Source organism: Hypanus sabinus, chromosome 3 (assembly GCF_030144855.1).
Source record: "Hypanus sabinus isolate sHypSab1 chromosome 3, sHypSab1.hap1, whole genome shotgun sequence".
Lineage (NCBI taxonomy): Eukaryota > Metazoa > Chordata > Chondrichthyes > Myliobatiformes > Dasyatidae > Hypanus > Hypanus sabinus.
In genome coordinates, this window is record NC_082708.1 from 120,871,259 (window position 1) to 120,892,950 (window position 21,692).

Sequence of the window (21,692 nt, forward strand, 5' to 3'; positions counted from 1 at the left end):
GAAGATCACAGTTGGGAGTTTAAGATATAAGGATACACATTGCATCAAAAGGACTGGCAGATAGACAGAGGTGGTGGGGTGGCTCTGTTGGCAAAAAATGAAAGCAAATCCTTAGAAAGAGGTGACATAGGATCAGAAGATGTAGAATCCTTGTGGATAGAGTTAAGAAACCGAAAGGGTAAAAAGACAATGACAGGAGTTATATACAGTCCTTTGTTCAAATAGTAGCCAAGATGTGGGTTACAAATTACAAACAGAGGTAGAAGAGGCATGTAAAAAGGGTAATGTTACAATAGTCATGGGGATTTCAAAATGCAGGAAGATTGGGAAAATCAAGTTGAGGCTGGATCCCAAGAGAGGAAAGTTGGAGAATGCTTACAAGATGGCTTTTAGAGCAGCTTATGGTTGAGCCAACTAGGGGAAAAGCAATTCTGGATTGGGTGTTGCGTTATGAACCAAATTTGATTGGGGAGCTTAAGGTAAAAGAACTCTTAGGAGGCAGTGATCATAATTAATATGATAGAATCCACCCTGCGGTTTAAGAGGGAGAAAATAAAGTCAGATGTATCAGTATTACAGCGGAGTAAAGGGAATTACAGAAGCATGAGATTGCAGCTGACCAAAGTTAATTGGAAGGGAACATCAGCAGGAATGATGGCAAGACAGCAATTGTTGGAGTATCTGGGGACAATCTGGAAGATGCAGGAAAGGTACATCCCAAAGATGAAGTAGTATTCTAAAGGGAGGATAAGGCAACCATGGCTGACAAGGGAAGACAGACAGCATAAAAGCAAAAGAGAATGGACATAATATAGCAAAAATTAGTGGGATGTTAGAGGATTGGGAAGCTTTTAAAAACCAACAGAAGGCAACTAATAAAGCCATACGGAGTGAAAAGAAGAAATATGAAGTTAAGATAGCCAATAACATAAAAGAAGATACCAATATTTTTTCAGATATGTAAACAATAAAGGAGAGGTGAGAGTGAATATCAGACCACTGGAAAATGATGCTGAAGAGGTGGTAAATGGGGGGGGGGGGGTCAAAGAAATCATGTACCAACATAGTAAGTATTTTGCATCAGTGTTCGCTGCGATAGACACCAGCAGTATGCCAGAAATTTGAGTTTCAGGAGGGCAGAAGTGAGCATAATTGCCAAGTTCCTTGGGAAACTGAAAGGTGTGAAGGTTGTTAAGTCACCTGAACGAGATGGACTGCTCTCAGAGTTCTGAAAGAAGGTGAAGAAATTGAGCAGGCATTAGTAATGATCTTTCAAGGATCACTAGATTCTTTCACCAGATACTATACTGGAAAATTCCCACTCTTTAAGAAGGAGGAAGAAAAAAGGAATTTTATAGGCCAGTTAGCCTGACTTCAGTGATAAGGAAGACGTTGGGAGTCCATTACTGAGGATGAGGTTTTGGAGAATTATGAGCCACATGATAAAATAAGCCAAAGTCAGCTTGGTTTCCTTAAAGGAAAATCTTGCCTGTTGGAATTCTTTGAGGAAATAACAGGCAGGATAGACAAAGGAGAATTGGTGGATGTTGCTGCCTCAGATTTTCAGAAGGCCTTTGACAATGTGCCACATATGAAGCTGCTTAATAAGATTATAGCCCATGGTATTACAAGAAAGATACTAGCATGGATAGAAAATTGTCTGACTTGCAGAAGGAAAAGAATTGTAATAAAGGGGGCCTATTCTGGTTGACTGACTGACAAGTGGTGTTCCGCAGGGGTTAGTGCTGGGTCCTCTTCTTTTCATGATGTGTCAATGATTGCAATGATGGAATTGATAATGTTGTGGCTAAGACTGCGAACATTACAAAGATAGGTGGAGGGACAAGTAGTTTTGAGGAAGCAGGGAGTCTACAGAAGGACTTAGACAGATTGTGAGATAAAGCAAAGAAATTGTAGATGGAATACAGTGTAAGGAAATGCAGGATCATGCACTTCAGTAGGAAGAATAAGGCTATTTTCTAAACAAGGAGAAAATCCAGAAATCAGAGGTACAATGGAACTTGGAAGTCTTGTACAGGATTCCCAGAAGGTTAGCGTGCAGGTTGAGTTGGTAGTAAGAAAGGCACATACAATGTTAGCATTCATTTTAAGAGGACTTGGAAATAAAAGCAAGGATGTAATGTTGAGACTTTATAAGGCATTGGTCAGATCTCACTTGGATATTGTGAGCAGTTCTGAGCCCTTTAAGTAAGAAGTGATGTGCTGACTTTGGAGGGTCCAGAGGAGGCTCACAAGAATGAAAGGGTTAACATATGAGAAGCAATTAATGGCTCCGGGCCTGTACTTGCTGCAGTTTAGAATAAATGAGGGGGGATCTCATTGAAATCTATAGAATGTTGAAAGGCCTAAATAGAATGCATGTGGGGAGGATGCTTCCTATAGTGGACGAGTCTAGGACTAGAGGGCACAGCCTCAGAACAGAGGGACATCCATTTAGAACAGAGGAAAGACAGAATTTCTTCAGCCAGAAGGTAGTGAATCTGTGCAATTCATTGCCATTGACAACTGTGGAGCCATGTCATTGAGTAAATTTAAAGTGGAGGTTGTTAGGTTTCTGATTAGTCAGGGCATCAAAGGTTACGTGGAGAAGGCAGGAGAATGGGATTGAGAAGGCTAATAAATCAGCCATGATGGAATGGCAGAGCTGACTCAATGGGCCAAATAGCCTAATTTTACTCCTATATCTTATGGTAATGCGGTTAGCTTTGAAATGTACTCAATAGGCATTTCCAGATTCATATAAACTACGTCAAATTAAGACAATAAATCCAATAAGAATAACAACCCGGTATCAACTTGTGCACTGTACAGCCACTGAGGAAAGTAAAGGGAATAGAATAAGATGATTACATCGAATTTTCACCATCATCTTGGACCCCTGGGATTCTTCAATACTACAATGGACAAACGCCACACACTTCAGGTTTGGCAAAAGGCACTGACAATGACCCTGGGAAATCTGGGAATTCTGCAGTTGACACTGGAAGCTACAGAACCATTTTTATGCTCTATATTCCTTGAAGGTTCTCGGAGAGGCTTAATATAAGAATTTATCACACCATCCACCAATCACTCTCTCGAGAACTAACAGGTTTTAGACCCCAAAGCAGCTGATGTGAATAAGTCTTTACTACAACCACAAAGAGAAGCAGACTTTTACCAGGATCTCGAGACTATGGCTATTTTTGTCGAGCCTTCCTCAACCTGTGATCCTGTGTTGAAATTTGAGCTCAATATGTGCATGTCCTGGCTATGTGTTATACACTGGCTCCTCTGGACATGGTTGAGTAACAGAAGGATAAAAGCTTACCAACATAACTACATAACCACACTAAGAATACATAAAAATATCTCCCACACTGCAACTATGGTGTCTTTAGTACTAATTTTCTGAAAACACATAGATAAGATGCCAACCAGATTTTGACCTATAAAATTGTTATTGCTTTGATCGTCCACACAAAATCCATTCAGACGTTAAGCCACAAACTGTCCTTTCATTTAACACCAATAAATGGCCACTTTCATCAATGGAAACCACATCCAAACCCCACCAATTCTATTGTCTTGGTTTTCTATCTTAACAACAGCCAGGCACACTTCACTTTCAAACTGAATTATTCTTTGATTTATGGGAGACAGTTAACAATCTGAATGATGCAATAGTGATACTTCGAACTATTAAAAATATAATGAACTTTATCTTCATATATTATATGAAATATTTGCAAACTTTGGTATCCTGGTGTTATAAACTAAACATCGTTTTTGCTTCATTATTTTTCTAGAAAAAGATGATTAAAAAACTGTAATTTGCTTCATTTTTATTTATTAATTTTTTCTACATTTGCTTTTTACATTATTTTTATTGAGGGAGAAGTGAGTTAGTTTGGCTCCAAGAAATTTACTAGTATTTTTTTAAAAAATTGTATTCATGTCTTTGGAAGACACCCACCAAGATTTAAAAGGAGGGATAGAGGAGCAAGACCTTTAAGTGTTTTTGGAATTTACAGCCTGAAAGCCTTAATATTCTCTATGCAGCAAATCAGAAAGTCCAACCCTCAAAAAATATAGTGCATTTCACGTTTTAAAATATTGAATAAGTAGTTATTCTAAGGTAAAAAAAATAAGGGGTCTCCAGTAAAATCATATGATAAATGTTTAGTAAATTACTGTAAATCAAAGTAGCTTTCAAGAAAATTGAGCAACACAAAAAATTATAAAAACAATTAATTTGAATTTGTGAAAAGACACTAATACTAGAACATTCCAATAAGTTCAAACAAAGGTTATATCCCAGTGCAGCCATATAAGGATTAGATGTTTGCTTTGATCATGAACCCCAAGGCTTTCATGGTACAAAGACATGAATTGGTTGTGACCACACATATGCTTCAGCTTTCTTCATTAAAGTGTGATACCTACTGGCATGAACTCCTCCTGCAGCCAATTCATGTGATTCTCTGCAATGTTGATTACCACTGGCCTCCAGGCAAGCCAGCTAACTGATACTTGAACAAATCAAAATAATCAATCAATCCACTAGCCAGGAAGGTTTTTTTTTGAAATTAAAAAAGACCACAGAAGATTCATCCCAATACCTATCAACTTTACATGAGCTGGATATGAGTTTATTTCTGTACACTCAGAAGTAAACTCGATATGCTGCGTAAGTTGCTCCATTGCTGTGCGTTACGCATATGCAACTTTATTCTGTGATTAAAATACAGATAGATTTTAAGTACAAATGAACATGATAATTACCTCTTCAGACGGTTTATATTATATGCCTCTTTTTAAATATTGTGTTCTCCATACATTAAACAAAAAAAAATCATTTGAAGTTTGCTGCTGAATGCAGTTAGAATGCATGGAGAATATTAAACTGTTCCACCTTATTAGTCCTGTTTCTCAAAGCAAAGCAAATTAATACCAAAAATATTTTGTCAATTAATGAGTAGAGCATTTTGCTGCTATTTTTTCTATGTGTTCTTCTTCTAATTCCACCAAAACTTTTCTATTGGCCTAGGAAAAAATCTTATCTGGATTCTAGATGTGGAGAAATTCCTACCTTTTGTGCTTAATGTGATAGGCATCAGTAGAGAATTAACCCATATACTTTCATTACACAGTACAGTACAGTTTCAATTAACAGTAAAAAGTGCCCACATATTTGCTAAGTTTAATTGTTGTATTTAAGTAAGTATTTTTTGCTTTTTATTTCTGAAATATGAAATCTTCTCCTCAGGTGGTTACAGACATTTATTTTTTAACTGATAATTGTACGTTTTTCTTTGTTCCAGAAACATCATCAATAGTACTCAAAAGGAAAGCAAGCTGGATGGCTATTAAATGGAGCCTATCCAGGAACATGCACAATTCATAAGACATAATGTCTTAATTCTGTAGTCCAGAAATCTGTGATCTGCTGAATACTCCAGTGTGTCAGCCTCTGTTGCTAGATTTTATCCAATTCATGTTTTGTAAAGCAAGTAGCATTGCTACAACAAACTATTTTACCCAGGGGAAAGAGAGAACATGGATGGTTCTTATAGCACTCTTGCCATTATCAGACAGATAGCAATACAATGGTAATCATCTAATCTTCGAAAGCACTAGGAAAAATTATAACAACCATGGAAAATTTTAATGACTGCTGAAATTGATAAATGCTTTTGTGTTAAATCAATGATGTAACAAAATATGTATATTGTTTGAAAACTTGACAGAAGATTAAAAAACAGATAAATTCAAAGAGTAGGAATGAGAAATGACTTAAGTTAAGTTTGACAAGTGGATCTCAATGAGGAATCTGAGGACATGGAGGAGAACTGCAAGATTTAAGGGCAACTCCTTTTTGGATACAAGAAGAGAGGATAGCAAAAAATTAATACTAGATAAGGCTCAAATGTGGAGTGTGTGTAAGGCAAATCAATTTGACAACTGGCTGGAGAACAGCATAAAAGCCAGAATAAAGTCATTAGGTATTTTGTAATCTAAGTTCAGAGTTCAAAGTAAAATTTATTATCAGAGTACATACATGTCTCCACATACAACCCTGAGATTCTTTTTCTGCAGGCATACTCAGCAAATCTTTGGAACAGTAACTGTAAATTGTAAACATCAGGAACTGTCAACTGTAAACAAACTATGCAAAAGCAGATATAAATAAATAGCAGTAAATAACAAACATGAAATAACAATATAACAGAGTACTTAAATAAGTGTACCTAATTACTTTTGTTCAAGAGCCTGATGGTTGAAGAGATTTAACTGTTCTTGAACCTGGTGGTGTGAGTCCTGAGGTACCTGTATCTTCTATGTGATTGCAACAGTAAGAATAGAGCATGGCCTAGACAGCGAGGATCTTTGATGATGGATGCTACTTATGCACGGCAACATTTCATGTAGATGTGCTCAATGGTTGGGAGGTTTTACTCGTGATGTACTGGGCCAAATCCACTACCTTTTGTAGGTATTGAAAGGCATTGGTGTTCCCATACCAGGCCATAATGCAGCCAGTCAGCACACTTTCCACCACACACCTATAGAAGTTTGCCAATGTTTTTTTTTGACATGCCAAATCTTCGCAGACTCCTGAACAAGTAGAGGCCACACAGTCATAGGTGTAAAGTAAGTAGAACGGGGGGGCTAAGTACACATCCCTGCGGTGCTGCTGTGTTGATGGAGATTGTGGAGATGTTTTTGCCAATCCTGATAACAAAATTTAAAAATAGACTTCTTTGGAATAAGTTGGCCAGTGGTAGTGAGTGTGAATGAGGATAAAAGGCAAGCAAAATTAAGCACCACACATGAATATAATCACAATCAGGATGAGTTAGTATTTGTGTAATATCATAAAACTAGTAATATTAAGTTTGGCAGTGAGGGCAGTATGTGTAAAGATGTCAGCTGTCCTGAGGATGAGAATGAGTTGAAATTTCTAGATGAATATGGGCTATCTTGAAGATAGACTGAATTTTGGTTTCAAAGATAAGCTCAGTGTCTAAGTAGTCAATGAGACTACTGAATTCAGAATTGCCAAAAGGGAGTTTGGATTTAAACATGTAGGTGCACAATTTCAAGTGAGAATGAATAAGCCATTAGGAAGTCAAATTTTGCTAATATGATTAAAGATATTTGCTAAATATCCAAAAATCCTGACTTATCCAATTTAGTAAATCTGAGATGAAGGCGATAGTTATGGAGATGATGATACAATACACAAATTAGAATATCTATTCTGGCCATTGAATTTATAAAATTTCATCATAATGAGAAACAGCAAAGGAAATTACTTGCTGTACAGTAGATATCTCCAACAATGCTTAAGACCTTCAATACATAATTTTAGAATATATAAACATATTATCACATACCTTTACATCAGAAGTATCACGCTGGCAGTTGCGCCATGCTCTGGACACTGCAGAAAATGTTCTATCAGCATGATCAAATTTTCCTCCTTGGAGGTTTAGAAATAAGGTAGTAAACGGCTCCTGTAAGGGAAATGATTAAATTAAAATTTTTGATGAAAAACAACAGTCCTATATTAAAAAACACAATTAACCATAAATGGTTGGTTGATGGAACACAATGTAGGTAAATGCAAGGTCATCCACTTTGGGAGGAAAAATAGATCAGATTGTAGCGGTGTGCTACACACAGCGCTAAAATTACGACACGGAGTCGGTAACTGCAGTCGAAGGAAAAACTTTATTCGAAATCCTCAGCCTCACTTTTAAGCCTCCCTCAACCTGCCCCAAGTGGCGCAGAGGCTCCAAAGCTCTGTGCTCGCAAACCCTCGTAGGCTATCTAATTGTGAGCCGGTTCGGATGTGCCAGGAAATGGGTCGCCACAAGATTATTATTTAAATGATGAAAGATTGCAGGACGCTGTTGTGCGGAGGAATTTGGGAGCGCTTGTGCATGAAGCACAGAAGGTTGGTTTGCAGGCGCAACAGGTTATGAAAAGGACAACTGGAATGTTGGCTTTCATTACTGCAGGGATTGATTTTAAGAACAAGAAGGTTATGCAACAACTGATGGGGCCATACCTGGAGTACTGCATGTGCTTCTGCTCTCTTTATTTAAGGAAACATATACTGGCTTTGGAGGTGGTTCAGAAGAGAATCATCAAAATGATTCCAGGGATGAGGGAGTTAGCCTATGAGGAGAGATTGAGCCACATGGACTATACTCAATGGAGTTGAGTATTGAATGAGTAAGAATGAGCGAGAATCTTATAGAACCAGGTAAAATTATGAATGAAAGGTAGAGGCAGGGAAGTTGTTTCCACTGGTAGGTGAGACTAGAACTAGGGGGAAATTACCTCAGATTTGGGGGAAGAGATTTAGGACAGAGATTAGGAGAAACTGCTTCTCCTAGAGTGTAGTGGATCTGTGGAATTCTCTGCCCAGGAAAGCAGTACAGGTTGTATCATTAAATCTACTTAAGACAAAATTAGACAGATTTTTGTATAGCAGGGGAATTAAGAGTTATAAGACCATAAAATCATAATACATAGGAGAAGAATTAGGACATCTGGCCCATGAAGTCTGCTCAGCCATTCAATCATGGCTAATCCTTTTTTTTAAAATCTCCTCCTCAACCCCAGTTTCCAGCCTTCTCCCCGTAACTTTTGATACCACATCTAATCAAAAACCTATCAATCTCTGCCTTAAATATAGTACATCCAATGACCTGGCCTCCACAGCTGCATGTGGCAACAAATTCCACAGATTCACCACCTTTTGGCTAAAGAAATTTCTCTGCATCTCTGTCTTGAAAGGGCATCCCTCTATCCTGAGGCTGCGCCCTCATGTCCTGGGCTCTCCCACCATGGGAAACATCCTTTCCATATCTACTCTGTCTAGGCCTTTCAACATTTGAAAGGTTTAAATGAGATCACCCCCAATCCTTCTCAATTCCATCGAGTACAGACCCAGAGCCATCAAAAGTTTATCGTATGAAAACCCTTTCATTTCTGGAATCATCCTCGTGAACCTCCTCTGGACCTCCTCCAATGCCAGCACATTTTTTCTAAGATGAGGGGCCCAAAACTCTTCACAATACCTCAGGTGAGGCCTCACCAGTGTCTTATAAAGCCTCAGCATCACCTCCTTGCTCTTGTATTTGAAACCTCTTGAAATGAATGCTAACACGGCATTTCCCTTCCTCATCACTGATTCAACCTGCAAGGACTCCCAAGTCCCTCTGCATCTCAGATTCCTGGATTTTCTCCCTGTTTAGAAAATAGTCTGCATATTTCTTTCTACTACTAAAGTGCATGACCATGCATTTTCCAACACTGTATTTCATTTGCCACTTTCTTGCCCACTTTCCTGATCTGTCAAAGTCCTTCTGCAGCCTGTTTCCTCAACACTACCTGCCCCTCCACCAAAGCAATCTAATCCATCATCTAAATCATTGATATACAGCATAAAAAGAAGTGGTCCCGACACCGACCCCTGCGGAACACCACTAGTCACTGGCAGCCAACCAGAAAAGGATCTTTTATTCCCACTCGCTGCCTCCTACCAATCAGACAGTGCTCTAACCATGTTAGTAACTTTCCTGTAATACCATGGGTAAGCTTACATTTGGTAAGCAGCCTCATGAGCAGCACCTTGTCAAAGGCCTTCTGACAGTAAAAAGTATACAACATCCATTGAATTCTCTTTATCTGAATCCTCTTTATCTATCCTACTTGTAATCTCCTCAAAGAATTCCATCAGATTTGTCAGGCAGGATTTTCCCTGAAGGAAACCATGCTGACTTTGTACTATCTTGTCCTGTGTCACCAAGTACTCCATCACCTCATCCCTAACAATTGACTCCAACATCTTCCCAACCACTGAGATCAGGCTAACTGGCCTATAATTTGCTTTCTTCTGCCTCCTTATTTCTTAAAGAGTGGAGTAACATTTGCAAATTTTCCAGTCCTCTGGCACATTGCTAGAGTCTAATAATTTTTGAAAAATCATCTCTAATGTCACCACAATCTTTAACGCTATCTCTTTCAGAACCCCAGGGTGCAGTTCCTGTGGTCCGGGTGACTTATGTAACTTAAGGTCTTTCAGCTTTTTGAGCACCTTCTCTCTTATAACAGTAACTGTACCCACTTCTCTTCCTTAACACACAACGTCAGACATACTACTAGCATCTTCCACAGTGAAGACTGATGCAAAATACTGATTTAGATCATCAGCCATCCGTGTCCCCCGCTATTATTTCTCCTGCCTCACTTTCTAGTGGTCCTATATTCACTCTCATTTCCCTTTTATTTTGAAGATATTTGAAAAAACTTTTACTATTCACTTTGATATCATTTGCTACTTTGCTTTCATATATCATCTTTTCCCTTCTAATGATTTTTTTAGTTGTTCTCTGTAGGTTTTTAAAAACTTCCCAATCCTCTATCTTCCCACTAATTTTTGCTTTGTTGTCTGCCCTTTTTTTTTGCTTTTACAATAGCTTTGATTTCCCTTGTGAGCCATGGTTGCATTATTTTACCATTTGAGTATTTCTTCATTTTTGGAATACACTTGTCCTGCACCTTCCTCATTTTTCTCAGAAACGCACACCATTGCTGCTCTGCTAGCAGCTCCATCCAATTTACTTTGGTCAACTCCTCTCTCATGTCACTGTAATTTCCCCTACTCCACTGAAATACTGCTACATCAGACTTTACTTTCTCCCTATCAAATTTCAAGTTGAACAGAATCATATTGTGATCACTGCTTCCTAAGGGTTCCCTTTACCTTCAGCTCCCTGATCGCCTCCAGTTCATTACATAATATCCAATTCAGTATAGCTGATCCCCTAGTAGGCTCAACGACAAACTGCTCTAAAAAGCTATCTCTTGAGATCCATTACCAACTGATTTTCCCAATCGACTTGCATGTTAAAACCTCCCATGACTGCCATAACATTGCCCTTTTGACTCACTTTTTCTATTTCCTATTGTAACCTGTGATCCACCTCCCAGCCTGTTGGGAGGCCTGTATATAACTGCCATCAACGCCCTTTTACCCTTGCAGTTTCTTAACTCAAACCACAAGGATTCAACATCTTCCAATCCTACATCACATCTTTCTACTGATTTGATGTCATTCTTTACCAGCAGAGTCACACCACCCCCTCTGCCGGCCTTCCTATCCCTCCAATATAACGTGTAACCTTGGACATTCAGCTCCCAACTACAACCATCCTTCAGCCACGATTCAGTGATGGCCTCAACATCATACCTGGCAATCTGTAATATTGTAACAAGATCATCCACCTTATTTCTTACAGTATGCACGTTTAGATACAACACCTTAAGTACCATAATCCTTAATCCTTTCTGATTCTGCATCCCTAATGATTTGATACTCAGGCTACAACTCAGTCCCATCACTTGCTGACTGAACGCTATCTTTACTTTTTTACCATCTGTCCTATCCTGAGTCCCGTCACTCCAGTTCCCACCCCACTGCCAAGTTAGTTTAAACCCTCCCTAACAGCTCTAACAAACCTGCCCGCGAGAATATTGGACCCCCTTGGGTTCAGGTACAACCCGTCACTATTGAACATACCTTCCCCCAGAAGAGATCCCAATTATCCAAGAACTTGAAGCCCTGCCCCCTGCACCAGCTTCTCAGCCACGCATTTATTGGCCAAATCATCCTGTTTCTACCCTCACTGACGCGTGGCACAGGTAGCAATCCAGAAATTACTACCCAGGAGGTCCTGTTTTGCAGCTTTCTACCTAGCTCTCTAAATTCTCTTTTCAGGACTTCATTGTTTTTCTTTCCTATGTCATTGGTACCAAAATGTACCAAGACATCTGGCTGCTCCCACTCCCTTCTCCAAAATGAGAAGGGAAAAGGCAGGTAGGCCAGATCAGCCCTGATTCTACTGAATGGTAGAGAAGACCCCATAGCAAACTCCTGCTCCTATTTCTTATTGAAAAGCCTATGTATGATAGTCATTAAGCTCCAGCACCATTAAAAAGTCAAAACTAACCAATAAGACAAAATCTTTGGACACTCCCAGAAAATATAAAAATGATCAGCCAACTACTTTGTCATATTGGTTAGATGTGGTAACAGAGATGAGGTCAATAATCAGCCCAGAGATTAATTTTGACTTTAACATTATTTATTTGGGTAATGTACCAAATGGGCTCAAAAAACAAGAAAGATATTTGTTACAAATACTAAACATGAGGAAATCTACAGGTGCTGGAAATTCAAGCAACACACACAAATGCTGGTGGAACGCAGCAGTCCAGGCAACATCCATAGGAAGAAGCACTGTTGATATTTCGGGCAGAGGCCCTTCGTCAGGACTAACTGAAAGAAAAGATAGTAAGAGATTTGAAAGTAGGAGGGGGAGGGGGAAATGCAAAATGAAAGAAGACCAGAGGGGGTGGGGTGAAGCTAAGAGCTGGAAAGGTGATTGGCGAAAGGGATACAGAGCTGGAGAAAGGAAAGGATCATGGGACGGGAGGCCTAGGGAGAAAGAAAGGGGGAAGGGAAGCACTACTGTCAAGATGAAGGCACACTCAGGTCAGAGGAACAACACCTTATATACTGGCTGGGTAGCCTCCAACCTGATGGCATGAACTGACTTCTCTAACTTCTGTTAATGCCCCTCCACCCCTTCTTACCCCATCCCTGATTTATTTATTTTCCCCATTCCCCTTTTTGTTCTCTCTCTGCCCAACACTCTGCCTGTTCTCCATCTCCCTCTGGGGCTCCCCTCCCCTTTTCTTTCTCCCTAGACTTCCCATCCCATGATCCTTTCCCTTCTCTAGCTCTGTATCCCTTTTGCCAATCACCTTTCCAGCTCTTAGCTTCACCCCACCCCCTCCGGTCTTCTCCTATCATTTCACATTTCCCCCTCCTACTTTCAAATATCTATCTTTTCTTTCAGTTAGTCCTGACGAAGGGTCTCTGCCTGAAACGTCAACAGTGCTTCTCCCTATAGATGCTGCCTGGCCTGCTGCGTTCCACCAGCATTTTGTGTGTGTTGTTACAAATAGTATTTGCAGCCAGTAAGAAAGCAATTACCAGGAAATGGCTAAGCAAAGAGTCTCCTACAGTCCTGGAATGGATAGAAATAGTTCAATAAATTTATGTTATGGAACGACTGACTTTCTCTCTGAGACATGCCACTAAAAAATTTGAATGACACTGGGAAAATTGGACATTTTATTTGAGCCTGAAATGACCTCTTCACTGTACATTTTTTATTTGGTTTGAAGAACTTTGTTTTATTTATTCTTATGAGAGAACCTGCAGAATGTACTTTAAAGTTATGGATCTTAAGGTCCCCTGAGAGTTTGAAGGACAATTATGGACATAAGAGTTTGGTTAACCTTGATACAGCGGTGTAATTTGTTTGTTTATGTTCTGTTATTGGCAAAACAATAAAAATAGTTTTAAAAAAAGTCAAAACTAATTTTATGCACTCTGCAACACACACAAAATGCTGGAGCAACCCAGCAGGCCAGGCAGCATCCATGGAAAAAAAGTACAGTCAACGTTTCTGGACTAGGCCTGACTCCTGCTGAAGGGTCTCGGCCCAAAACGTTGACAGTACTTTTTTCCACAGATGCTGCCTGGCCTGCTGAGTTCCACCAGCATTTTGTGTGTGTTGCTCGGATTTCCAGTATCTGAAGATTTTCCCATGTTTATGTACTATATGCCTCTTTTGTATGTGGTTTTACCTGATCTCTTTTTAATTGGACTGATTTGTTAAACTTCTGCAACGCAAAAGCCTACTCATAATTCATCAAATGACTTTCAAGAAATTATTAAAAAATCGTCTTAGCTGATCCATGTCTCACTTCCGAAAATTCCTGATGTCTTCATGCTGAATGATCATGATAGATAAACAGCTGTTGCTAATAATATAATGACTGGTTGCAAGGGATTTTATTTGCACAGGGCAGCAGTGACAATGCTGGATTTTTTCCCTCCATAAAGAATGCATTGTTACTGCACTACTGCTCCAATTAACAGACTGATTGAGATCTTGCAAAACCTACCCAAAGAGAAGGGAAATGACTGAGTTGATCAACAGTGAGACGGGACCTATTCAAATTCATTACCAAGCTTGAACAATTAGTCTGGCTGATCAGGAGCACAGTGAAATCAATTTAATGCAATTGCAGGTTATGTAAAGGTGTGAATTACAGTAGGTAGCTACAGAAAGTCAATTAAGATAAACATGAGAATATATTGTTAATTTAAATTGATATCTTTATCTCTAATTAATTGATTATCATTGTCCGGTTAATACAAATAAGAAACTAGTGTGTCTCAATAAATTAAGAAGAAAATGAATAATTTATCTCAGTAATTCCACTTTTGATCTTTCATTCCCTCTTTTCCAACATTTAAATCTGCAGTGCAAATATATCCATCTGTACTTGGTCAATCCATTACTTTCATTTTTAACTCTATTTCCTCTGTCCCCCATAAAAAAATTCCCTCATCATTTGTCATTTCCCTTTACAATTTCCCATGCATCTTTCTTCCCAACAAGCCTTTTCCTCTCAAGCTAATGTGTTGGAGTGTTGGGGGAGGGGAGAAATTAACTGGCATTCCCACTCTTGATCACTATGTTCTTATGGATTTTGGATGAGGTCAGGATCAGGCTCAGCTGTAATGCATGCCACAATAATTACCTCAAATTAGTCTACATATTGCTGACACTTGGAGTTTAAGTTAATAAATTTATGGCCACTTGGTGAGGCACAAAAGGGTGACCAGGACCTTTATAGGAGAAGAGTAGATGTGCAAAATGTTTGGAAAGTTTAATAATTTCTGTATGTTATAATATTAAATTTTGACTCATTTAAGATAAATCAATACTCAAAGAAAAAAAGGTGAAATTAAAAATAAGCAGATACTTTAAAACAATTCACATAATTAATGCAGGACAGAAACAAGACCACAAATATTGGAAATCTGAAATAATCATGGGAAAAGGCTGAAGATCTAATAGAGGTTGCATAAACAATGAAATAAACATATCTTTTATTTTCACAGCAGCTGTCCCATCATGATCAGCCTGTACATACATTTATACATACAGCAAATCCATGTTTTTAGTTCAAGTATAAAATTTAATGTGTATTGGGGGAGGGGGGGATTGAGGTTCATGGAAGCATCATTGGATTATAACAATTTTCATTTGTAATTCTCAATGCTCAGCTCTAACATTGTGTGTAAAAATGCTCCAATGTAAATGCACCTCATATCATAAAGAAAGCTGTTTTTCACATCTTTCTATAAGACACCACATCATAGAGAACTTTATTAACTGTAAATTATTTTATGGTTATACTTTATTACAGTGTTTTCAAATTATCACCTAATTATCCCCAATCTATGCTAAAATCAAGCTATGAAATTGATTTTAAATGATCTTAAAATATATTCTGATTTAGAAAAAAAATCAAGTGCAAGTAATTACCTGGAATTAGCCTAAGTACTCCAGTTTATGTGTAAGATTTATGTCTCCTTTGTGCTGCATTATCCTGCCTTAATCAAGGGACTTTTTTTTCAAAGGAAGAGACACATTAATGTGCTGACTGGATGAAGCAGCTTTAAATTTTACAGCCATAGTACTTACTATTCTTAACAACCACGCAAGAGTGAAGCTACTCGTCGAATAATGAGTCCCATAGTGGAAAGCAGGAACCTGGTCATCTTCCCAGCTTTCATGACGTTCCAAAAAAAAGGCAGCTCTTTTTGGGTTAAGTGCTCCAATAGGCTAAAAGGAAAGATCAAAATAATTAGCTTGAAAATAAAAGTGATTCAGTGACAATGGTAGAAGGCTACTTTGCCCCAGAAATAACTAACTGCTGAAGTCCTTATACATCTGGTCTGGATGCATATCATTAACCAAAGGTTAGTTATTAATGCATGGAAAACTATTGTTGAATAATTCTCCATTCATGCTTCACTCTACTAGGAACTTAAAAGTCATAAGCTTGATTTCCCTCTACAACAGGGGTTTCCAACCTTTATTCATGCGATGGACCCCTATCATTAACCAAGGGATTCGTGGACTCCACGTTGGGAGCCCCTGTTCTACAATGTCAGAAGAAAACACTGTAATGAGGACCTTTTAGCTACATTGACAACATATAACATTTATTTGTTGATAACATGCACAAAAGATACAAACTAGAATAGCATGTCACATGAAAAATGTATTGCAGCAATACAATGTGAAAGAAACATTGCTAACAAACAATCTTAACATTCTTTAGGATCCTTTCATAATTTGCATTTACAGCTTGCCATGGCAAAATAAACACTATGTACTGCAAATAACTTATTCACCTTTACATTTCCAACTTCCATCAGCTGTACAAGTGTTTTTTTAAAGTATGAAACTAGTTTCAATGCAAAAGAGCAAACCTATTGTTTGCAATAGTTCTTTGTTCCAAACAATGATGGTTCAGAAGCACAAGAATCAAACACAATTTTAACAATGGCTATTTTAAACCAGTTACTGGTACTTTGAAGCTTCATACATCTTTCAACTAATATAAACAATATTTCTGAAATAGAATTAATTTCAGAAAATGCAAGAAGCCTGGTTAAACTGCAGTATTCCATTGCAGTGGAATGGTTTATATTGGTGATGAAGATCATGGAACCAGAAAATTAATCCCTTCTGTTAGATAACTGATGATTATGGATTTTCAAATAGAATATGAATTGATACTATCAACTAATTAAAGTAGTCATTTATATTGAGGCTTATGATGCTCAGGTAAACCTTTGCTTTAAATAATGCATTGTACACTGATCACTGAAGTACAAGGGAAACAACTAAATCGGTGATTTGCACGAGAAGAGAGTATTAGGAGTGTTATTCATTATCTCAAAAGTCCCAGCAATGTTCAAGTTACCAAAATTCAAATACTTGAACTTAAATGGTGCTAAATACAACTGTTTTTTAGATCTGAAGTAAAAGCCAAGATATTTTTCATATTAGGTGCACCAGGTAACAAACAATGAAAAAAACAATAAAAGGTAAGATCAGGACTACTAATAGGAAACTTCACAACACATAAAAATAAATGGAATTATCGTTTTGTGTGAGTTGATGGGGACAAAAACATTGCAGTCATTCTTGAGGCTGGTGGATGTTATATGTCAAATAAGGGGATGGGTAGTGGCAGAATGTAGATTCATTTAGTGACATACTTTTATTTCTAATTTTTTTTGCTACCCATTAACCAACACAAAATGATAGTTTGATTTCTAATTTCCAGGAAATGTTATTTTCTCCTCTTAAAACATTAGTAAATAATACTATTTGTTTGATAGATACACACGTCTTCAACACAAAAAATTTACTAGGACCACAATTGGGTCACTGGGCCACTCATACCTACTCCTCATTCAACAACATTATGGCTGATCTGACTGTTATGTCAACTCCACATTCTTTTTCCACTAAGTAACTTTGCCTTATTTACTCTAATACATCTACAATTAACTTAAAAATATAAGACATAGGAAGAAAATTAGGCTCTTTGGCCCATTAAGTCTTATCCAACATTCCATCATGGCTGATTTATTGTCCCTCTCAACCTCTCCTGCTTTCTTCCTGTAACCTTTGACTCCCTTACTAACAAAGAACCTATTAACCTCCATTTTAAATATACCCAATGACTTGGCCTCCACAGCCATCTGTAGCACAGATTCATCACCCTCATCTTTATCTCTGTTATAAAGGGATGTATTCTGTGCCTGTGTCCTCTGGTCCTAGACTCATCCACTAAGGAAACATCCTCTCAATGTCCACTTTATCTAGGCCTTTCAACATTCAATAGGTTTCAATGAGATCTGTCCCTATTTTTCTAAACTTCAGCACGTACAGGCCCAGAGCCATCAACCACTCCTCGTACATTAACCCTTTTCACTCCTGGGATAGTTCTTGTAAATCTCCTCTGGACCTTCTCCAATGTCAACACATCCTTCCTTAGATATGTGATGCAAAACTGCTCACAATAGCCCAAATGTGGCCTGACCAATGCTTTATAAACCACAGCATTACATCCTTGCTTTTATATTCTAGTCCTCTCAAAATGAATGTTAACACTGCATTTAGCTTCCTTACCACTGACTCAACCTGCAAGCTGATCTTTATGGAATCCGACCAAAGGACTCCCAAGACCCTTTGTACCTTTGATTTTTGAATTTGGTCCTTATTTAAAAAATAGTCTGGCCTATATTCCTTCTACCAAGATGCATAAGCATACACTTCCCTGCGCTGTATTCCATCTGCCAGATCTTTCCTCATTCTCTTAATCTGTCCAAGTCCTTCTGCAGACTCACTGCTTCCTCAATACTACCTACCCCTCCATCTATCTTTGTATCATCCACAAATCTGGTCTCAAAGCCAGCAATTCTGTCATCCAAATTGTTAACCTATAATATGAGAAGTAGGCGACCCAACACTAACCACTGTGGAACACCACTCGACACCAGTGGCCAACTAGAAAAGCTTCCTCTATTCCCACTCTTTGCTTCTGCCAGACAGCCAAAGTCTGTCCATGCTAGTTTCTTTCCTGTAATAGCGTGGGCTCTTATCTTGTTTAGCAGCCTCATGAGTAGCATCTTGTCAAAGGCTTCGAGATAATCCACGTAAACAACATGCACTGACCTTCATTCGTCTATCCTGCCTGTTATTTTTTCAAAGAATTCCAATGGATTTGTCAGGCAACATTACCTAAATATCTTTTCTTTCGTCATTGTTTTTTTAGTTGCCTTCTGTTGGTTTTTAAAAACTTCCCAATCCTCTAACTTCACACCAGTTTTTACTACATTGCATGCCTTTTTTTTTGCTTTTATACTGTTCCTGGATATACTTTTATGCTTTTTCTGGATATTCCCACAAGAGAAACCATCTTCTCCAGATCTACCTGCAAATACCCCTCTGGGATCTCATATGTTACAATGAAGTCTCTTGTTAGTCTTCTAAACCGCAGCAGATATATGTATAGCTTGTCCAACTTTCCTCATAAGACAACCTGCCTATTCCAGGCTATTAAATGAAAATCAAAAGAAAAAGAGACGTTGGAAATCTAAAATATAGACAAAAAGTGCTGGAAATGCTCAGCAGGCCAGGTACTGTCTGAGGAAAACAAAACAGTTAACCTTTCATCAGAAGTTGACACTGCACCTGCACTCAATTAAGATGAGAAATAGTCATCTGGGAAAAGGAAGCAATCACATTGGAAGATAGTTGAAGCCATGTCTACTCCACCTTCTCAGAACTACCTATGATGCTTTTCCACCCTTCCTTTCATACAGAGGCTTAGTTTTCTGCTCAACAGAGTACTGCAAATATGAACCAAAACCTCCCTACTTTTGTATTTAATTCTCTGAACAACAAAGACTAGCATTGGATTTTTTTTAAATTTGTTATACTTGCAACAATAGTCTTCTCTGAATTAGAACACCCAGATCTCTCTGCATCTCAGAGCTCTATAATATCTTACCAGCAGCAAAATTTAATTCTCTTGTATTTCCTTGTCAAAGTGAAAAATTTCACATTCTCCCCATTCTATTTTCCAATTGCATTTATGCCAATAAGAATGCTAAGAACTTTATTTTATGAAATATTCTGGAGCATTCCTTATGGTCAAATTTTAAGAATATATCATGGAGAGAGTACAGAGCTCAAAGTTCCATGATGCACACATAACAGAATACCTAACCTGGTCCCACAATAGCTGCTCACTCGTCAAGAAGGCACAGCAGCGTCTAAATCTTCTGAGGAGATTGAGATGTGCAAGGCTCCCTGTCCCCATTCTAACAATTTTCTACAGGAGCACCACTGAGACTGTCCTGTTTGGTTGCATCATTATATGGTAGCTGGAAGCTGCAAGGTATCTGACTGCCAGACCCTACAGACCACAGTAAACCCACCCTGGGAGGATCATTGGGGTTTCCCTCCACCCCCCCCCCCCCCCAAGTCGTGACACTATCAGGAGCATTGCAGAAGGACGGCCATAAACATTGTGAGGATCCCTACCACCCATCACACAATCTCTTTGAGCAACTACGATCAGGAAGGAGGTACAGAGCATCTGGACTAAGACTGCCAGACTGGGTAACAGCTTCTTACCTCAGACTGAGAGAGCAATGAATATGCTGTCACCACCCAGGTCTCAACACTAGGACAGCAAGATGTTTGCTGTTTACTTGTACTGTGCTTTACTACATACATTTTGAATTAAATTTTATTAACTTATTTACAGCATAATATTTTCATTTATGTGCTGTGTGTGATATATGTCATATCGGTGCACCATGTTTTGAAGGAATGTTGTTCTATTTGTTGGCATATTATATAGCCAGATGACAATAAACTTGAACTTGCACTTGATTTACAACAAGGCCAAATTGAACAAGGTTCACCATCCCTATTCCCTGCCTAGCCACTCATAGCTCAGATGCCTGTTATCAGATGTTCGCTTAGAAACAAGCTAACTGCCTGCCCTCAAGAATCAGCACTTATCTAGCACTCTGTCCTACAGATCTATGCCTGAAATGATCAAAGAACCTTTGATAGGAAGTAGGGTGGGGTTGGAACTTTGACTCTTGTCAAATTCAGACAGTCTTTTTTAAAATACTTCTGTAAGTATCCATGATACTCAGATATATATTAAAATTGCAGTACATTATTTAAAATGTTACTGTTTTAAAAAAATGAAAATTAAATACACCATTCTTACAAGAAATAATTAAAAATGCTAAAATAAGCAAAAATACATAATTTAATATAGCTTTCTCTCCCTTCATCTGCAAAATAAGAATTTTCTTCCAGATCAGTGGGGTCAACATTCTCATGCTAGGTCTGACAGCTGTACTGTGACAAATTCCTGGGCATTATGCTGGAAATATCCAGCACATTAGGCTTTGCCTCTGGACTCCATGAAGAATATACTACTGTCAGTATCTTTAAGGACAGCCTTCCCAGATGCATGTAGATCTGCTGTACTTCAGGATAACCAGATTTGCAATCTGCTTAGTCTCCCTTCCTTCCTTTCCTCATTCCTAAACCCTGCCTGACCACCAAAGAAAGACGGGGAAACAGATTCAAAAGTTCTGATAGATGTACAGAGGAATAACAGATTGTTCTGCATCCATCACTCAATTGGGCCCCAATACAGTTCCAGGACTTGGAATCTGTAGACTTTGTTTACAGGCACTAATTAAACTGCGAGCAACCTCAAAATGTGTTTACAACATTAATGTCTTTGATCTAATGCAGGGCACTACATGCCATACTACCTTGTTACTAAAATAATGACCATCACCTTTTTAGTGAATAACTGTATGGATAGCTACTGAAGCATAAATTATTTATCTTTATGCGTAGCTCATTTCTGTTACATGTCATGTACAAATTATGTAAAAGCACAATAATGACACAAAAGGTAGTCATTATCAGTGCAGAATGAAATTCTCTGATAAAGTACAGTACCTACAGGATCTTAATTCACTTCCTATTTACACATAGAGGGTCTACAAATCAATATAGTCAAGTTACGCAAAAGGACAAGAATATGATAAATGGAGCAAAACATGGGAAAATATGAGCTATTTACTTTGGCAGTATATTGTAAACATACAATATACTGCA

At 38.3% G+C, this 21,692-nt stretch overlaps 1 protein-coding gene across 1 annotated transcript in view; it reads right to left on the bottom strand.

Annotated features, from left to right (window-relative positions):
* The window catches only part of lrba (LPS-responsive vesicle trafficking, beach and anchor containing), an 817,631-nt gene that overhangs the window by 187,676 nt on the left and 608,263 nt on the right, over positions 1-21,692 (bottom strand). The window contains exons 44-45 of the mRNA XM_059965020.1: positions 15,651-15,791; positions 7,401-7,520 (exon numbers count right to left, since the gene is read on the bottom strand). Coding sequence (XP_059821003.1) covers positions 7,401-7,520; positions 15,651-15,791 — 261 coding nt within the window. The remainder of the gene's footprint in view (positions 1-7,400; positions 7,521-15,650; positions 15,792-21,692) is intronic.